The sequence below is a fragment of the Danio aesculapii genome, chromosome 6 (assembly GCF_903798145.1).
Source record: "Danio aesculapii chromosome 6, fDanAes4.1, whole genome shotgun sequence".
NCBI classification, from domain to species: Eukaryota; Metazoa; Chordata; class Actinopteri; order Cypriniformes; family Danionidae; genus Danio; species Danio aesculapii.
This window is the reverse complement of record NC_079440.1, coordinates 35,395,039-35,414,750: the sequence shown is the minus strand read 5'-3', so window position 1 is coordinate 35,414,750 and position 19,712 is coordinate 35,395,039. Positions and strand designations below refer to the sequence as shown.

General features: G+C 35.5%; 1 protein-coding gene across 1 annotated transcript in view; it reads right to left on the bottom strand.

The window, feature by feature from the left end:
- The window catches only part of ghrhrb (growth hormone releasing hormone receptor b), a 71,985-nt gene extending 54,611 nt beyond the window's left edge, over positions 1-17,374 (bottom strand). The window contains exons 1-2 of the mRNA XM_056459077.1: positions 17,056-17,374; positions 2,412-2,520 (exon numbers count right to left, since the gene is read on the bottom strand). Of these exons, the coding sequence (XP_056315052.1) occupies positions 2,412-2,520; positions 17,056-17,139 (193 nt within the window). The 5' untranslated portion in view covers positions 17,140-17,374. The remainder of the gene's footprint in view (positions 1-2,411; positions 2,521-17,055) is intronic.
- Positions 17,375-19,712: the final 2,338 nt, after the last annotated feature.

The following is a 19,712-nucleotide window of genomic DNA, read 5'->3' as shown; positions in this document are numbered from 1 at the left end:
GATAAGGATTTTTAGGCCGATATTGATAACTGATAACTCTTAAGATAAAAATTTGTACAGCAAATTAACATGCAACTTGACTGTTGCATAAAAATAAGTTAATAGGTTAAATAACAAAATGGGATTTAATTAACAAACAAGTAAAAATAAATATTTTTTTTTAATAAAATGAAAATGAAAGAACTAAGAACTGAAAAAATTCTTGAATAAAACAGTAAAGTGTTACAGTATTGTTACAGTAATGTCAGAAAAAGCGTTTTGAGAGGCGTTTTGGCAGTTCAGAGCTACCGTACAAAAAAGCTAAATACAGTTAGTATTACTTTAGAAAACGCAGTATAAATTCGTCCCATTTGGCGTTTTAGATTCTTTTGAACACATGTAGTTGCTGCTTGTTAATCAGACAATGCTTCTACAGTATGTTTGTTCTTGCCATCAATTGCAGGAAAAATGATCGACAAAAGGTTTATGACATCGGACTGATAACATTAAAAATAGCATTGAACGGCCGATAATGATATGGCTGCTGATATATCGTGCATCCCTAGTTTTTGTTTTAAAATGGATACATTTTGTGTTTTTATGGTTCCGCCTGGCTTCCACACTGCCCCAGCATGTTTTACAAACGAAATTAGAGTGTTTTGAAAATGCTGATGACACAGTTTTAGTTTGGAAAAACTGTTGTTCTGTTTCAGTGTAGATATTCTGAAACACGTTTTTTTTAAATGGACCACATTCGCTCCCTGACTACAGTCTTCTAGACCAATGTGCATTGTTCCCAGATTCGTCAAGTCCCTCTCATTATGACCATTACATAACAGGTATACTGCAAGTATGGATGCCAGCAAAATACATGCACGTGCAGTGAAAATAAATGGTCATGTACCATGCATTTTAGGCTGTATAACGAGTACACAGCTTATTTTTCTGAAACGCAATAAAAATGCAAGTGTAAACAAGGGTTTTTTTTGTCTAAAATGTTGTTTTAAAGGCGTGGCCCACTATGATATCATATTTTAAACTATAGTCGATGTGTAATGTAGCAGTGTGAACATAAACAACATCTCTGAATGTAATGCGCTCAAAGTTCAATGCAAAGGGAGACATTGGCTTTTACAGAGATAGCTTAGCAAAACCTACAGCGAACAAAGTTTAGGGAATTAAAAAAAAAAAATACACCATGGTTAGTGAGATCACAAATGCTTCAGGTTACGAAAATTCGTCACATGCATACCCCCGGCGCAGCGAAGGGGCGTGGCAAGAGGCTCTGTAATGTTATAGCAGAGAAAGCTAAAATGCCTTCCAAATGCAGCTATTTCCACAGAGCTTCTTCTGTTTCTGTATTTGGGCTTCCAAAGGACACGACACAAAGAGAGAAGTGCTTACAATTTAATTTTAATTATGTTCCAGAGAATTATAAATATATATATTTATAATTCCAGAATATCTCCCAGTTTAGTGCTGAATTTGGCTAAAACTCCTCAAAGAAGGAGCAGCTCTAACCATAATAGCAGAAGCTGTGAAATGTGAGCCACAACCTATAAGTATTTTTATTTGTTAAAATTGATCAGTTACATGCACAGTTTCTAGTGTTATAGCGGGAACGTAAACAATGTAAACAACGGTAAATTTTGTTTGGCACCATTAACAATTTAACTACAAATTCTTATTTATCCGTCAAACCCCTGTAAACACCCACAATCTTCAAGAGCGCTGCGGTGTCTCTCTATACGGGTGCTTTCCCAACATTCTACATCTCAAATAATAAATTTGAGAACGTTTCATATTATTTACACATGCCTATTCCGAATATATGAAAGACACTTGTCAGATTTTATTTTAGAGAGCAGGCATGAGGTTCTTCTGTGTCATTTTCCATCTGATTCAGGCTCAAACTGATATGGCTAGCTACTCTGACTGACAGTATTTGCACAGCTGAGGCAAAGCGCATGCTTGTGGAGGCATGATGCATTATTGGTGACGTGGAGCCGTTCCGCGAATCACAGCGCATTATGTTAGCCTTATGTTAATCAGAGCCACTTGAGGGCGGGCTTTTGGAGGAACTAGAAAATATGACAGTCGTTTTCATGTTAGCTGAGTAGCTGTATATAATCGAAGTAAGATATCTGAAAACATAACGTGATTTTTTTTACAAATGAAGCATGAGCACATATTGCTTTATGGCTTATAATCCCAACCAAGCCTTAAAAATACACTCTGGACCACCTCTTTAAAACAAATAACCTTCTACTGTAAACACAGCCTCAGTGGTTGTTCAGCAAGCTTCATGCAACAGGCCACAGGGGTGTTTAAAAAATGTTGTTATTTTTGCAATCCCACTGTGTGACACTTGGACATAAAGAGGTGTAAAGTAGTAAGGAATACTGTAACATGGTACAGATGGCTCAGCTCACCAGTGACGTTGTTTCTGTTGTGGGACTCTTGTCTTTGTGTTGCATTGCATTGCTCTTGAGCCTTCATATGCTCAGCCACCAGAGCACACGCCGGATGAATCGTTTCCACCTGTGAATGATGATAAGAAAAAAAAATGTGTGAAAATACAAAATGCAGCACTTATTAAGAAAGCGCATAAACATGCTGAGCCCATTAGAGAAGCACAGTGAAAGAGCAATTTCACAATTTCAGTCACCTGCCGTTAAGTCAAACAGACAATCAAATCAGGCAGAAAATAAAAGCACTTTCAAACATTTCAAATACTATTTGCCAACAGCTTGAACATTCATTTAACTCAATTTGTGTTCCACGAAAGATAGATAACATGGATTTTAAAACAGTATTTCGCTGTTAACAGTTCCAAAATGAATCCTACATCCACAAAAGGGATCTAAATCTTTATCAGACTGAGACTTGCAAGCATCTCGTCAATAAGCCCCAGCCACACTCCAAAATTAGTCTGCAAAATCTCATTATCTCTGAAGCAGCCATTGAACCCATTCGAGCCTCTTGCCATCATTTTCTACAATTAAATGCATTACGGAGATAACAGAGAGAGAAATAAAGAGACAATGAACATATAGCCAAATGTGTGGGACACTGTCTCATCCACAACATAAAATAAAAAAGTTGCTTTGGTTTCACCTCTTTCGCTGCACAAAAAAGAACCTGTAATGGCCACCCACTTATTCCAGAGAGGAACGAGAGAGAGTCAGAGGTGGGTGAATGCTAATGATCCGATTAAGCCCGGGGTTATGGTGGAACAAGCGGTAGAAACAAATTCAGAAGTTCCTGAAACAGGCCTACGTATCTCCAAAGGAAAACAGAGCCGGTGAATCATAACAATACCAGAAAAAGGGAGTTGTATTTATTCTAGAGGGAAGCTTCAGGCATCTGTGTGTCATCTCAGTGATGTGTAAATCAAATCCGTAGTATGACGTGAGCATGGAAATAAAGCTAAACATTCCAAGCAACGTTGAATATTCGTCTGTGGGTGCTTGACGTGTGTTTATGTCCTTTTCACTTCAAGCAAACAGGAATGCATATTATCAGTCGACAAGTTGCTGCAGCGAGTGAGTGAATTTGTTTGTGGCTGTTTGTGTTTAGAAAAGTCTGCGTGTTTGCTTGTCTGTTTGCCTGCGAGTGCTTGTTAGTGCTTGTGTTTTCTCAAAATTCTAAACCAGAACAGATGGTTGCGCTGTTGGTTTCGGTGACCTCTGTCGTCTGCTGGCAGGTGAGATAAGAGTGGAGGGGAAGCGGATGAGTTAGAGAAGTTTTCTCAGGGTGACATACAGTACAGTGCATTTGTACAATAAAAGAAAAGACTCTCACAAACATGCCTTGCAGTTCTTTAAAAGTGCCTGATTCTTAAGGATGGAAAAACGCATTTAAATACATATACAGCTTTAAATAAACATCTTATGAAAAAGCTAAATAATTGCATTTTATAACACAGCTTCTTGAGTTAAAGTGTGTCTTTTTGTTTCTTTAGATAGCTTTTATTCAATACTGTAGCTGTTTTTATGTTAATTGTCTGCAAAGTTTTAATGGTCAACAGAGCTATTGGCTCTAAATAGAAAGAAGTGATTCTGAAACTGTATCTATGAAATATTTAAAATATATATATATATATATTTGCTCCAACCAAAGTGACATAAAGTGACACATTTTTTTATGTTACAGCCTCATTCCAAAATGTATTAAATTCATTTATTTTCTCAAAATTCTACTTCTGTACATGTGATTTTTCAGGGGGGTTTTTTTTATAAATAAATTTGCAACAGTTTAAAAAAATATTTTTTCACATTGTCATTATGGGGTATTGTGTGTAAAATTTTGAGAAAATAAATTAATTTAATCCATTTTGGAATAAGGATGTAACAAAACAAAAAAAAAAATTAAGCGCTATGAATACTTTCCGAGTGCACTGTATGTTACTCATAAAGATCCAGAGTACAGCTATAAAATATTAAATAATAATGGCAATATATTATTTTCTAAAATGGTTCAGGCCTATTAGAATCCTTCAAAATGCCATAGGTTTTGGTGATATTTGCACCACTTATGTAATATTTGATTTATGCTTCTAAGTAAGAATCATTTGTAATATTTCAAAGTAGTTTTTTCCACTTTGGCTAATTATTTCGTGTCATTTAAACCCTCTACTGCACAAATTATGACAGATCTATAAAAATAATTTTTGACTGTTTTTCTTGTGCCGTAAAAAAAAATTGGAAAAATTAATTTAAGGTACTTTATGACATTTTTCCATATGGCAACAACGTCCAACAGTGGATCTAAATTAGAAATTTCAAATTTAGAATTTTCCTTATAATAAATAATTTTGTTGTGATTTAATGATTTGAAATGATTTAATTGGTGTTGCAGTATTATAAGCTTTAACACCGAACTTATAAATGACACCTTATACATACTTTCCAACAACTGATATTCCAACAGTTTAATTTATTCCATTCTTTTTTGCTGACTATTATTGAAAACAAACATAATATTGTATTATCATGTACACAACATACAGTAAATATAAATATTTTCTCCAGAAAATATTATTACAAATAAATAACAAGTCTAGTATATCCAGATGAATCAGAAAAATGTAGCTACTAGCTAATGTTTATATATTATACAATATACAGTACTATACTACACCTGTCTTGTCTGCCTCAGAACTAACTTGAACTGTTTCCATCACTGCTCTTATCAAATGTCGTCTGCATCATTCCCATGGTCAATAAAACCCATCTCATCCTCACTTACATCTGCAGGAAGAGCCAGTTCTGTCCTTTTCTTGTTTCACTTACCATAGAACATGGTGGCCCTTGCTAATACACTGTTCCCTGTAATTAAATCTATTCAAAAATAGTATTGCCATTAAAACTAGATTTTATCGATAATGCAAATCCCATTAACACACAGCTAATCAACATATATTACTAGTACTCATGTTGTTATTGTTACAACTTAGAAGTTCATAGCTGACCTTGCTAGCTAGCTAACCCATTGCAATATTGCACGTTCCACTATTGCACAGTGTTGCCATTTGGCAACACACACATTTGATCGATTTACAAAAAACTAATTTGATAAAAACGTTTTTAAATTGAGAATTTTTTTGTGTATCTGACATAATTTGATCCTTTGTTTTTATTGACGTTTACATTTGCATTCATCAACTACTCAGTCTGTCAGAAATCGCGCTACAGAAAAACACTGCATGTCATGCGACCTAACCAAAGCACGTCATTGACAACACTAAGGTCTTCTCTTTCCAACAAAAATCAAAGTTGGTCTGCAAGAAACAGTGGCAGGGAAATGACTAAATATCATGTTGCCATATGGTAACACAGTGCGGTAGAGGGTTAAGTGAAGTTTTACAAACTAATTTCAAGAGGAGTATGTGATATGATTGATCACGGCTGGTCTCTCATCTGTAAGCAGCAATAATCCAATCAGATTGATCCAAGCCTTATTGGTGTGAAATAACAAATTACAAATACTCAAATGACTGTAACTGAGTAGTTTATCTCACGAATTGTACTTTACTAAGTAGTTTTAAAAATGACCTTAAACAATCACTAAATGTACTACAGAATGTTACGTTTTCACACACACACACACATGCACGAATTGACGCATCAACCTTTCACAGTGTAATACTCACTACTCATTACTCTTGAGTACTTTTAAAAGGGCTACTACTTTTAACTCGTACTATGAGTAATATTTACAACAAACACTTTTACTCTTGCACTACATTTTTAGGTAAGTAATGGTACTTTTACTTGAGTCAGATTTTTCAGTACTCTTTCATCCACTGCCAAGCCTAAAATAAACCGATTTCGCCCTACTACCTTATATTCGTTTTGGAAGAATCCCCCCTTCCACCCCATCTCCTACTTTTCCTCCTTTTACCAGGGGGGAGTTCTCAAGACCTACCTGATCTCGGACCGCCTTTTACTTTATGCTTAAGCTGCGGTCACACTGGGCTTTTCCTCCCATAGACTTCCATTTATATGCACGCGAATGCGTCAGATCGGAAACGCAGGGTCATGCGTTAAGTTTCGCGGTTCGCTGCAGTGCAAAGTTCAAGCTTGGTGAACTCTGACCTGCGAAATTGCACCACTTGACTGCGTGAGACTAATCGAGGATCAAAACACGACCTCTCTGGACAGAAATTTAAAACATGGAGCAATCGCTCGCTTTTTAAATGTCTAATCATCTTGTTTAATCCCGCCCCTTTTCGCAGCGCCGCACGACTGAATTTCGCACACACAAAGCTCGGTGGAAGCCCTGGGCTCAATTATCACTCCAGGAACTGCATGCCAAACCTGCTAATTCAGTCAAGCAATATCTAAGTGTGAACTCTTGAAAGACATAAAAAAAAAAAATCACATTTAGTCACAACATGAATGAGGTTCAATGAAATTTGATGTAATTAACCCTAAACTGGCATTAAACAAGTTCTGAGTGTGAATCTCCAAACTGAGTGTTCTCTCCAAACTGGACTATTGCAACTCTCTACTAGCCGGGCTTCCAGCTAATTCTATCAAACCTCTTCAGCTTCTTCAGAACGCAGCAGCACGAGTGGTCTTTGATGAACCCAAAAGAGCACATGCCACTCCGCTACTCACCCGTTTGCACTGGCTGCCAGTTGCTGCTCGCATCAAATTCAAAGCTCTGATGTTTGCTTACAAAGCGACCTCTAGCTTTGCTCCTTCTTATCTGCTCTCACTTCTGCAGATTTATGTGCCCTCCAGAAACTTGCGTTCTGTGAATGAACGTCGCCTCGTTGTTCCATCCCTAAGAGGGAAGAAATCACTTTCCCGAACTCTCACATTCAATCTGCCCAGTTGGTGGAATGAACTCCCTAACTACATCAGAACAGCAGAGTCACTTGCTGTCTTCAAGAAACGACTAAAAACACAACTGTTTAGTCTCTACTTTCCTTCCTAATCTGTAACTGCCTCTCTGGCTAGACCACTAACTGTACTCTCTCTCTCTCTAAAAAAAAAAAAAAAAAAAAACTTTACTAATGCTTTGCTTCTTAGACTTTACACACCTGGAACTTGTCTATAGCACTTGTTCACTGCTGCTCTTATAGTTGTGTAAATTGCTTCCTTGTCCTCATTCGTAAGTCGCTTTGGATAAAAGCGTCTGCTAAATGACTAAATGTAAATGTAAATGAATTAGTATGCCTGATTTCGTTATTTTGAGTTCTTTTGTGTTCTGTGGAAGACAGTCAACATGGTTTTAGCAAACATGAGGGTGAGTAAATGATAAACCCTAAAAGTTTATTCTTGGCTAATGATAAACCAAAAGAAAGTTTATCCGCATGCAAGTTAAACAATTACACTGAAATGAGTTGAATGCGGCACCATAAGCTTTTTAGTACGTCAAATATATTAAGTAAAATGTATTTTGAATGATTGTTTTTGTATTTATTTTTCTACATTTAGATTCTTTAAAATATTATGGCAGAAAAAGAATATGTTTGCTAAATAGGGTCAGTGTTGTTTAATATCATTGATATGCTATAATAGATTTTATTCTTAAACTTTGTTTAGTTAAAAGTCTTTAATTTGGTTATGTTGACATTTGTATTCATTGTTTATTGTCTAAAATGTTTTGAGAAAGTTGAAAATGTTTCCATTAAGATATAAAAATGTTTTTGTTTTTTTTAGTTTACAGTAAATGTTAGTTTTAGGAAACAATAATAAAAGGAAAAAAAATATGAATCTCTTTTTATGTGGCAAAATCAGCACTGTTTCTCAGAATCTGTAAATCAATATTTCTCCAGTGTACATTCTGTATTCTGAATGAATCTGTCTTAATGTACCAATATGTACCTGAAACAAAAATAGTTTATATACAGGTCTGTGGCTGAATTTAATCAATAACAGAACCAAATGGAAACTAGAGCTTGCGACTGAGAACTGAATTGAATCAGAAGATCTGAAAGGATACCCAGCCCTAATAATAAGCCATGTAAGGGAATAAGATGTAGGTTTCTTGCAATGAAATCACGGCAAATTGGCACAACAGTTTAGTTCAGTCCTGAAAGTGAATTGAATTTTAAATCGACACACCCTTGCAAATTCCCCTAAGCATTTTCCCTTAGTATTGTATGTGTCTGTCAAAATATGTCTTGATTCTGCAATTCCCTGTTTGACCTAGTTTTCCTGTTCTGTTTCCCTCTGTTATTACTGTAGTAGTTTATAAGTTCCACCTGTCTGTGATTTTGGTTCTTATCTATCAGTCTGTCTATTTAAGCCCTGGTGTTTCCTCAGTGTTTTGTCTGGTCTTGGTCGTCTTTGTGTTCTTTATCACTGAGCCATGGCTGTGTATGTACTGTTTTTTTTTGTTTGTTTGTTTGTTTGTTTGTTTGTTTGTTTGTTTTTTCGTAATTAAAAATGTGACTATATTCCCTTCTGTTTCTCTTTGTAATTTCTGATATCCATGGCAGATTCCTTATTATCTTTTTTAGAAGAAATGTCATTCAGTATAGTAGTCATTTAAATAGAGGCACAATTTAAAACAATAATCATTTCATTACATATTTAAAGACTATTTAAGAGTCCAATTGGAGCCCTAATATCAACTGCATATTTAAATCTTTATACTTTTGCCAGTAATCTTCAAACTAATAGTTTTGATTAATTTGTCAGCAAGAAGAATTTTATACAATTAATAATACAATAAAATGGGCATGAATACTTACTATTTTATATATATAAATGTAATATGTACATGTCAGAATAAATGTGGGTCATTTTACATAAATGTCTTATACCGAATGATGATGGAACATCATTTGATAATATTCCATTTCATTTTCTATACAGTTATTTGAAACACTAATGTAGGCTCTTGCATTTAAAATGCTTTCTGTGGAAAATCACTTTAGTGAATTTAATTTGATGTAGACAAAAAAAGGATGTCATTAAAATATTATCACCTATAAAAGACACCAGAATTGGGTGGAGAAAGCGAGCAAGAAAAAAAAGCTTCAGTTAGTGAACATTTTACATATTGAATGCATAAAATGACATTTTCTTCAAAGCCTTAGTTCAAGCCAAATTCAAGGCTCATCGAGGACTAAGCAGAATATGTGAAAAGGAAAAAAATAACAATGAAAGAACTCTATATACCACTCCAACAGATTTCATTTCAGTCTCACAACTTGCAAAATTGCAGTGCTGAGAGGAGGGAGGCAAACAAACAAAAATGTATCCCACCAGCACTGGTGACACACGTGGGCAATAAAGTGCTTGTTTTCAATTAAACAAACTAGGACTTCTGACTGCACCCATGTGGCACTAAAGGTCCCCAAAAGGTCAAATCTCCAATCTCACCAAAACCAATTACAGCACATCTGCTGATAAATGGTGTTCAGGGCCGCTTCCATATGTCTACACACAAATTTGCACTAATAAAATGCCCCAGAAAATGCAGCATCACTGAAGTAAACCTCCCTTTATGGCTGTATATCTAAATATCTCAGACATTGAAAGGGATAGTTCAGCCGAAAATGAACATGTGCTCATCCTCAAATGGTTACAAATCTTTATTACTTTGTTAAACAGTATAAAAATATATCTTTTTAAGAAAGCTGAAAAACTGTAACTGTTGACTTTCATACAGATATGGACGTCTATGGTTACAGGTTTCCAGCTTTCTTTAAAATATCCTCTTTTGTGTTTAACAGAAGAAAAAAACTCACCAGGTTTGGAACAAGTGAAGGTTGATTAAATGATGATAGAATTCTCATGCTTTAAGTGAACTATCCCTTAAACCAAACATCCACCTGTTGTCTTCAATGGCTCTAACCTCTACACTAAAATGCAATTGTGACCTAAAACCTGTTGATAGGGCAAATAAAGCAGAAAAATAACTCTCCGATAAGGATCCAGTTATCAGTCAGATAGCATCTAGTTAGTGCCTCTGAGGAAGAGGCTTATGAACACATGGAATCATTATTATAGGAAATGAACCTCCATTCAGGAAAGGAAAGCCATATCATTAGAGGGAGGACCAAACAACAACTACAATTAATTACGACATTGATTTGTACCCTTCTTTGCAGCCTGTGCTCCTCAGACACTGAAAGGATGATCAACCTTTGCATCAACTGTTTGGTAAATCTGGTAATAGTTTATTTCCAAAAGACTAGACATTTGTCGATATTCCATAATTCAATCTATTGTGATAATGAACATGTACAATATTAATATCTTGGGCATTTCAAAGTACAGTGAATAATTATTTATTATTTAAAGTTTTGGAGTACTTTTGGGGCAACAGAATGTATTATTTCAGCATTGACATTGCAATATGCAAATCTGCAATAGCCACATCGCACGATCTGCAATGTTGAATTGGGATTATAATAACCAAGAACCACATTTCAGAATGTGATTTGTGAAGTCATCGCAAAGTTTAACCAAAACAGAGTAAAAGATTTTCATTTGTATGTAATTTTAAACCAAGAAATTCTAATGTTAATAGACTTTACAAATACTAACTGTATTAATTACTTATACAATGTATTCTATAGACTCACCGGCCATTTTATTAGGTACACCTTACTAGTACCGGGTTGGACCCCCTTTTGTCTACAGAACTTTCTTAATCCTTCGTGGCATAGATTCAACAAGGTACTGGAAATATTTTGGTTCATATTGACATGATAGCATCACGCAGTTGCTGCACATCCATGATGCAAATCTCCCAGTCAACCACATCCCAAAGGTGCTCTTTTAGACTGAGATCTGGTATCTGTGGAGGCCATTTAAGTACAGTGAACTCATGGTCATGTTCAAGAAACCAGTCTGAGATGGTTCGCACTTCACATGGCACCATATTTGCCAACACTCCCGTTTTTCCCGGGAGTTTCCCGTATTTCAGGCCCATCTCCCGTTTTTTTCTGTCTTCAGGAAAACTCCAGGAATTTAACCCCCCCTTTCCCCCCTCAGCTTTTTGGTACACCCTGCCCCCCCGGATCGCCGACAAGCGGGCTGGCTGCCTGAAACCTGGTGCATACCCATCCCCCCACCCCCATGTCGTGTATGCCAAATTCTGATCCTACCATCCGAATGGTAGAAATCGAGACTCATTTTGCTGGCACCAACATACAATGTTCAAAGTCACTTAAATCCCTTTTCTTCCCCATTCTGATGCTCGGTTTGAACTGCAGCAGATCATCTACATGCCTATTTGCATTGAGTTGCTGCCATGTGATTGGCTGATTGGAAATTTGCCTTAACGAGCAGCTGGACAGGTGAACCTAATGAAGTGGCCGGTAAGTGTAGAGTGTTATTTTAGGTTTGTTTAATATTGAATTTCTGTTCTTCAATGCTATCAAAACACTTCAAATGTACTTTTTTTCCCCTAAAAAGTCCTTAAAAGTACGAATTAATAACTAAAAAGTTCAAATGTGTAACTCATAGTACCTTAAAGGTACAAAAATTAACTTTAAAGGTACAAAAGTGTACCCTAAAGGTACTATTGTGCAGCTGTAAAGTACTAAAGTGTACCTTTTGAAAAGTTAACCCTGAAGTGAACCTTTGTTCCTTTATTTCTGAGAGTGTATTGTGTTCATCTATGCTTGCAAATAGTCTATTATGTTTTATACGGATGTACTCCCCTACAAAATACTCCCAATCAATGTAAAATTATAAATTCTTTACTTTAATAATTTACTTTAATTTTCTTTACTTTAATAATTTTACTGACAATATGTTGCTGTGGTTATGAATTATATTGCAATTTTACTGTCTTTATTGCAAACATGCACTATTTAAAAAACCTTTTAAACTTGTAAACTCATTTTTAATCACATTTGATGATGATTGATGATCACAGAGAGCTGAACAGATCTTTTAATCCCAGTTGCTTTCCTCACATTCTGTCTTGTTGATAAAATTATATGCTTTAATACGGAGACATGTTCATATGCGGCTGTCAATCAATTCGGTGGGTGTGGAAACTGCACTCCTACATCACATTGCGGTGGGCCTCAGAATGGGAGGGATTTGGAACCTATTTTAACGTCAGGAAATGAAAAAAAAATAGACTTATTGTGTTCTATCACTCCAATATGACTGTGGATACTCTATTCCTACACACAGTTCTGTCCAAACAGCTTACAAAAGATGATTTTATCATTGGTGCCCTTTAATAAATAATACATTTCAGTAATAATTTAATATCAACAGCAACTGTAATAAATTTGGCTTTTCAACTGTTGATTTTAATGCGTTAAATGTTATTTTCTAACAAGACTAATGTGTGGGCAACGCAGTGGCGCAGTAGGTAGTGCTGCCGCCTCACAGCAAGAATGTCACTGGTTCGAGCCTCGGCTGGATCAGTTGGAGTTTCTGTGTGAAGTTTGCATGTTCTCCCTGCATTCGCATGGGTTTCCTCCGGGTGCTCTGGTTTCCCCTACAGTCCAAAGACATGCACTATAGGTGAGTTGGAAAGGCTAAATTGTCCATAGTGTGTGAGTGAGTGTGTATGGATGTTTCCCAGGGATGGGTTGCGGCTGGAAGGGCATCTGCTGCGTAAAACAGGTGCTGGATAAGTTGGCGGTTCATTCTGCTGTGGCGACCCTGGGTTAATAAAGGGACTAAGCCGAAAAGAAAATGAATAAATGAATATATGAATGAGACTCTAATGTAAAGTGCTACATATTGTGCATTATATTAATTTTGCATTTTGATTTGGTTGAAACATTTGCTGCCTCTGAACATGTACATACAATAAAACAATAGGTTGTTTTCAATCTCATGGTTCTGGTGATGTGGAAAATTCAGATAGAGGGCCGGAAGCAAAAAAAACTGAATGGTAGATATTGAGAAAATTCAGTATTTTGCGATTTATACCCTTTTTCAAAGAAGATATCAATAGAAAATAACCACATATGTTGGCCATGATCCTTATATAATGAAGAGGGTCGTGTTTTTTACTGAACTAACATATATTTGTCTGTCATAGAGGCGGCAGATACTGCATAAGCTATTACTTTACATGAAAAAGACTATAGTAAATACTATAGTGTTTGAAAACATAATATAGATAATTACTTGAATTAAATATAATTTCCAAGACTACTTGTCGTAAAACTGTAATTATATTGTTGCTGTGGTACGGCACAACTGTAGTAATAAACAAATTATTCAATGGGTTTCAGTTTTCTACACTATAATTATACACCATCACGATGCACCACAGTTTACACTAACGTTTTTATTACAGTTTATCAATTTACTATACTACAGTATTCTGTAACATTCATTAACAAAGAGTTGTACACATTATACACTTTATTATGTGCTTCAAAAACATTATAAATTACAATAGTTTTTCCTCATGCGGATATCTTCCAGACATCATGAAATCATCCAAAAGCGTGGACGTATAGTCTACATTATATTATTTATTTTTGAAAGGGGGAAAAGAAGTGCTCCACAATAATAACCGTCCAGTTTGTCGCAAGGGTTGCATTTCTTTTTTGTTAGATAGATGAGCTTACCATCAACCAACATTCACCGCTGCTGTGCATCTCGATGTTCACGTTACAGTTGCTTATTCTGCCAGTAAAAACTTGGATTATTGCAAAACAAGACATGGCATTTTCATTGCAGCGATTACATGGCAAGGGTACGTTATTTATATTCTCCTGGTTTTGTATGTGTGGTGGTGTTTGTATCTGATTTTCATGTAATCTTTATTGGTGCTGTCAAATGAATTAAAGCGTTAAAAAAGTTTGTACACATGGATGTATTGAAAAAATATTTATTGCATGCCGCCTTTTCTTCCGTTTTTCAGCCAGTTTCTTGAACTTTCCCCCATTTATGAGCAAAAACTTTGGGAAGCCAATAAAAGCTGTTCGGCATTTATTTTGGATGATTTAAACAATTATAACCAACATAAAACAAAAGTAATTTGATGTTCTGATAGTGATTCCTACGTAGAAGAATCACTCCCTGCCCTCCATCTGAATTTCGTGCTTCATCAATGACAACAGGTGAAAACAACCTATACACTAAGTATTTTTTGGTTAACATACCTGTTAAAGTAATATTTATTGCAGCTTAGGACAATTTCGTAATAAAAGCTATTAATCGCTACAACAACAAAAAATATACCGTCATAAGCCTACAAGTGACAATAAGTCACATAAATAGCATGCTTAATTTTCATGACAGCAACCTAATTTGGCCTCTTGAATTGAAATGTGTCAGTGATCCTGTACTGGAAATGGTCATCAAAACACCATTAAAAGGAGGCCAGGATCTCAGGTCAGCACGGCTAATCAAATCAACTTCTGTGACACAGCAGCGCATTAAATATAGCACTGAATCGATCCATAGGGAATATAGTGGCAATCAAACGGCATGGATTATACTTCATCATCTGCATGATTAGCTCAATATTATGCCTTTTAAAAGAAATGCACCAGTTGTATATATCTATTCATTCTCCCTCAAAGACTTCTCACCTAAATCTGTAGCACCGGTATTTTATAGATGTATTTAACTGTGACTGAATATGCCACACGTTGTCTAATTTAGTGGTGCTGTGCATTGACTTTTAAAATAAACATGCAAATCTCTCTCAAAAGGAAACCTAAACCTGAATCTTGAGGCAAATGTTATTACACTTTGATGTCAGGGCCATTATGAAACACTTTTAACTTGTATGACACGCCATTCAAACAGCATACACTATACTTTGTCTACATCAATGGTTCAGCATGGTGTCTTCCAAAAAAAAACATGCAAATACCTCTCAAGGAAATCTTGCCTGAATGTGGAGGCAATTGTAAGTATTTGCCAATGAATACTTTAGAAAAGTAGACATGCTACTGTAGTCTGAAATGTTATTCCAAAACCTAAACTGTGTTTTATAGTTATGCATGCATGATTTATGATCTCTTATTAATTATGAATATTTGCACTCACAAAAGGTGATTAAACAGTGAAAAACATGACTTACTTTGAACCTACATGAGAGGATGTTTGAGTCAATGGACATTTTATGCAACTAGCTTAACAAGATCCAACTTCAGCAGCGTAATAAAACACTTTTAACATTTGTGATTTCATTTCTGACATTTGGATTGATGTTTTGTCTGTTGTAGAGTACACGACAAAAACTGTCCCTGCTGTCCAATCAGTGTATGATTAAATTGTAATGACTTCTGATTTCAAAAGATGAGGTGTCCCCTTTTCGTAACTGCATCAAAGCAAGTTTCTATTGTAATTTTTCAAATAACCTTTGTGAGAAGAATATCAAAATATGAAATGTTCATCATTCAGCATTACACTATAATAATATAACAATGAAACAACATGACATATATATTTATATATTTATAGATACATATATGAATATAGATATAGTTGCAATCAGAATTATTAACCCCCCTGAATTATTAGCCCCCCTCCCCCTGTTTGTTTTTTCCCCAATTTCTGTTTAACGGAGAGATTTTTTCAACACATTCTTAAACATAATAGTTTTAATAACTCATTTCTAATAACTGATTTATTTAATCTTTGTCATGATGACAGTAAATAATATTTTACTAGATATTTTCATGACACTTCTATACAGCTTAAAGTGACATATAAAGGCTTAACTAGGTTAATTAGGTTAACTAGGCAGGTTAGGGTAATTAGGCAAGTTATAGTAAAAAGATTGTTCTGTAGACTATAAAAAAAATATATAGCTTAAAAGGGCTGATAATTTTGACCTTAAAATGTTTTTTTTTTTAATAAAAACTGCTTTTATTATAGCGGAAATAAAGCAAATAAGACTTTCTCCAGAATAAAAAGTATTATCAGACATACTGTGAAAATTTCCTTGCTCTGTTAAACATAAATTGGGAAATATTTAAAAAAGAAAAAAAAACTCAAAGTGAGTTTAATGAAGATATATATATATAGATAGATAGATAGATAGATAGATAGATAGATAGATAGATAGATAGATAGATAGATAGATAGATAGATAGATAGATAGATAGATAGATCTTATCATGCTACATTTTATTATACTAGTATCATAGTAACAACATATGAATCATATGAATTGAATTCTCTTGCTGAGTGCTGACAAATGGGCAAAACCTAGTGTGAGATTTCAAGGATATTGGCAACGAATAAAAGAATGAAAACACAATCAATCAATATTTGAAGGCTGCAATGTGATTCCTAAAGAGGGTCTTTTAATATGTCATCAAATTATTCTTGTTTGAAAATAATTTTACTTCAATATTATTGTCTGTGTCGAAGCGTTAAATTGCATTAAATTACTTTTAGTGTGTGTCATCTGTAAATAAGTAAAATTATTGAAAGTCGTTAATATTTGTTTAGAAAAATATATATATAATATATATATAAATTAGTTTAAAAATTAACGCGGAAACTGATGTACGGAAAGTATTTAACAACTATATTACTTTGACTGTTTTTACTGCTTGAAACCCCCCTTTTGTATTTAGCTCACATAAATAACACACAATAACAATATATTACAAGATATCATACAAATATACAAAACAGCATCACGTAGACAACTTACTGCTTTCCAGGTGCTCTTGTGAATCCCCAAGCTTAATAAAACGGTGACCAGTCTCACAGTTGACCAAGTTCTGAAGAAAAACATAATTTAGCCTCCGGTATAATGGGAAGGAATGAAGTTTGTTAGTGTCTAACCAAATAACGCAGGAGTCTGTTTGATCTCTGGATGTTTTCCAGAAGTCTCGACGTCTCCAACCATACTGCGCGCAGCCGTTCAGCGCAAATGTTCAGTGCTACATAATGTCTTTTGAATCTCGTAAAATCTGTAAATGAATCAAGTGTTTCTTGCTCATAACAGACCGTAAACTACCCGTCGCTGTGACTTCCGAACCGCACTGGGAGGCAGAGTGGCGCGCGCGTGGAGAAATGAAGGCACAACGCGCCTCCCCTTCACGCAGAAGCTCATTAAACTGCCAGTGACTTCACTTATTAAATAGATTTAGAATTCCAGTCATTGAGCTGCATCATCTTTTCAACTGTCTGATGAAAAAACAAAAACAAAGGGCTTTAACCTGAAAGCCAGTCAAAATTGTATCGAGGGAAAAAGACATCACGTGCAGACCAACAGGTTACCTCACAGGTCAGTTTTAATTAGTACTACAGGTGAATTTAAGATTTCCTAAATTAATATTCAAAATTAAATCTCCTGCATTTTTTAATTAATTTTTTTGGGGGGTGGGGGGGTAATTTTGGTTGTGTTAATTCTACTTTTGGCAAAAGGAGTATTTTTATTCATATTTTAAATGTCACCCTCACTTCCTTTCAAATCATTTAAAATATTTTACAGTCAAATAAACTGTAAAATCTAAATTAAAATATTTTTGTATATTGGCATATTGGCTCCTGTTCTAGGTTTCTTTTGTTGTTAGTTCTGATTTGATTTTTGAATGTAGGCTGTGAAATGGGCAGCACAGTGACGCAGTGGGTAGTGCTGCTCCAGTTTTCCCCAGACGTCCAAAGACATGCGCTATAGGTGAATTGGTTAAGCTAAATTGCCCGTAGTGTATGTATGTACGTCCTGGTCCTCCAAGTTGGAGGTTGAGCATTGGGCTAACAACCCACCTTGTAAAAATTAGATAATACGAAACACCAACATTGTGCGGCTAAATATCAGCTTCGATATAACAGCCCTGAGAGTAAGTAAGTAGTGAGTAAGTAGGCTGTGAAATAACTAAAATCATTCAGTGTATTGTGCGGTTAGCAATGTCACCTCACAGCAAGAAAGTCGCTGGTTCGAGTCCTGGCTGGGTCAGTTGGCATGTCTGTGCGGAGTTTGCATGTTCTCCCCGTGTTTGTGTGGGTTTCCTCCAGGTGCTCAGGTTTCCCCCACAGTCAAAACAAAAGTGAATTGAAGAAGTGAAGTTTCATAAACTAATTTCGAGAGGAGCACGTTATATTTTTTTTTAGATTAGATTAGATTCAACTTTATATATATATAACGTGCTCCTCTCGAAATTAGTTTATGAAACTTTAGAAAATATGATTGTGCATGGCTGGATTCTCATCCGCAATCAGTAATAATCCAATCGGATTCATTCAAGCTTACAATAAATAAACCGATTTTACCCTACTGCCATATCCCCCCCCCCTCCCTCCCTTATCTTCTCTACCTACCTGATCTCGAACCCCGTTTATATGCTCATTGACCAGGTGGAGTCTTGGGCTCAATTATCTCCGAGCTCAGGGTTCTCTCCCGGGATAGCATGCCAAACATGCTATTAACGCCAAGCATATCTAAGAGTGAACTCTTGAAACTACTGGCCGTAGTGTATGTGTGTGAATGAGCGTGTATGGATGTTTCCCAATACTAGGTTGCAGCTGGAAGGGCATCCGTAACAGGGCAACATATGCTGGTTAATTTGCCGGTTCATTCCGCTGTCGTGACCCCTGATGAATAAAGGGACTGGGCTGAAGGAAAATGAATTAATGAATTCAGTGTATTGATGTGGAACTGTAACTACTTTAAAATAATTGTTCATCAACCAATCAGAATCAAGCATTCAGCAGTCCTGTATTCTTTAGTCTTTGGGATGAGTAAGCAATAACTGACAATGGCCCACTGTAAAATAATGTGACTATACTTTGGTTTCCACACCTAAAGACATTGTTCAGATGTTATATTTCAAGATATTTCAGGTTCAGTTTCTTATTCACCTCACAAAACGCTTCAGTTTTTGTTTTGATTTAACTGAAATCATATAACATAATATGCAAGTCCACTGGAACTTCTTGTTTTGAACCAAAAAACAACAAGATTTAGTAACATCCAAAATAATGCAGTGTGCTGTATGCGTATAGCCTTTTCATAATGGTATTGGTTGAGAACTCTTGAGGAACTTATAAAATGTGTAAAGGAAGAAAACAGCACACGCAATTCTTTCATCACACACAAATGAAGATCTGCTGCAAGAAGGCACGTTTCTGACATCTGTGTAGAACTGTAATGGACAACATAATGATTGTGAGAATAAATAGATATACTAGAGGATTCTGTTCATTTTACGATCACGTCTTATGACATAATGTTTTTGTTTAGTTTAGATGTTTTGATCCATGTTACATTCTTATGCTGAGCACACAGCAGAAGATAATCAAACTGATGTAAAGCCGATTTCTCTATGTCGGGGTAGTATAACGGCAACAACTTTTGTTCCATTT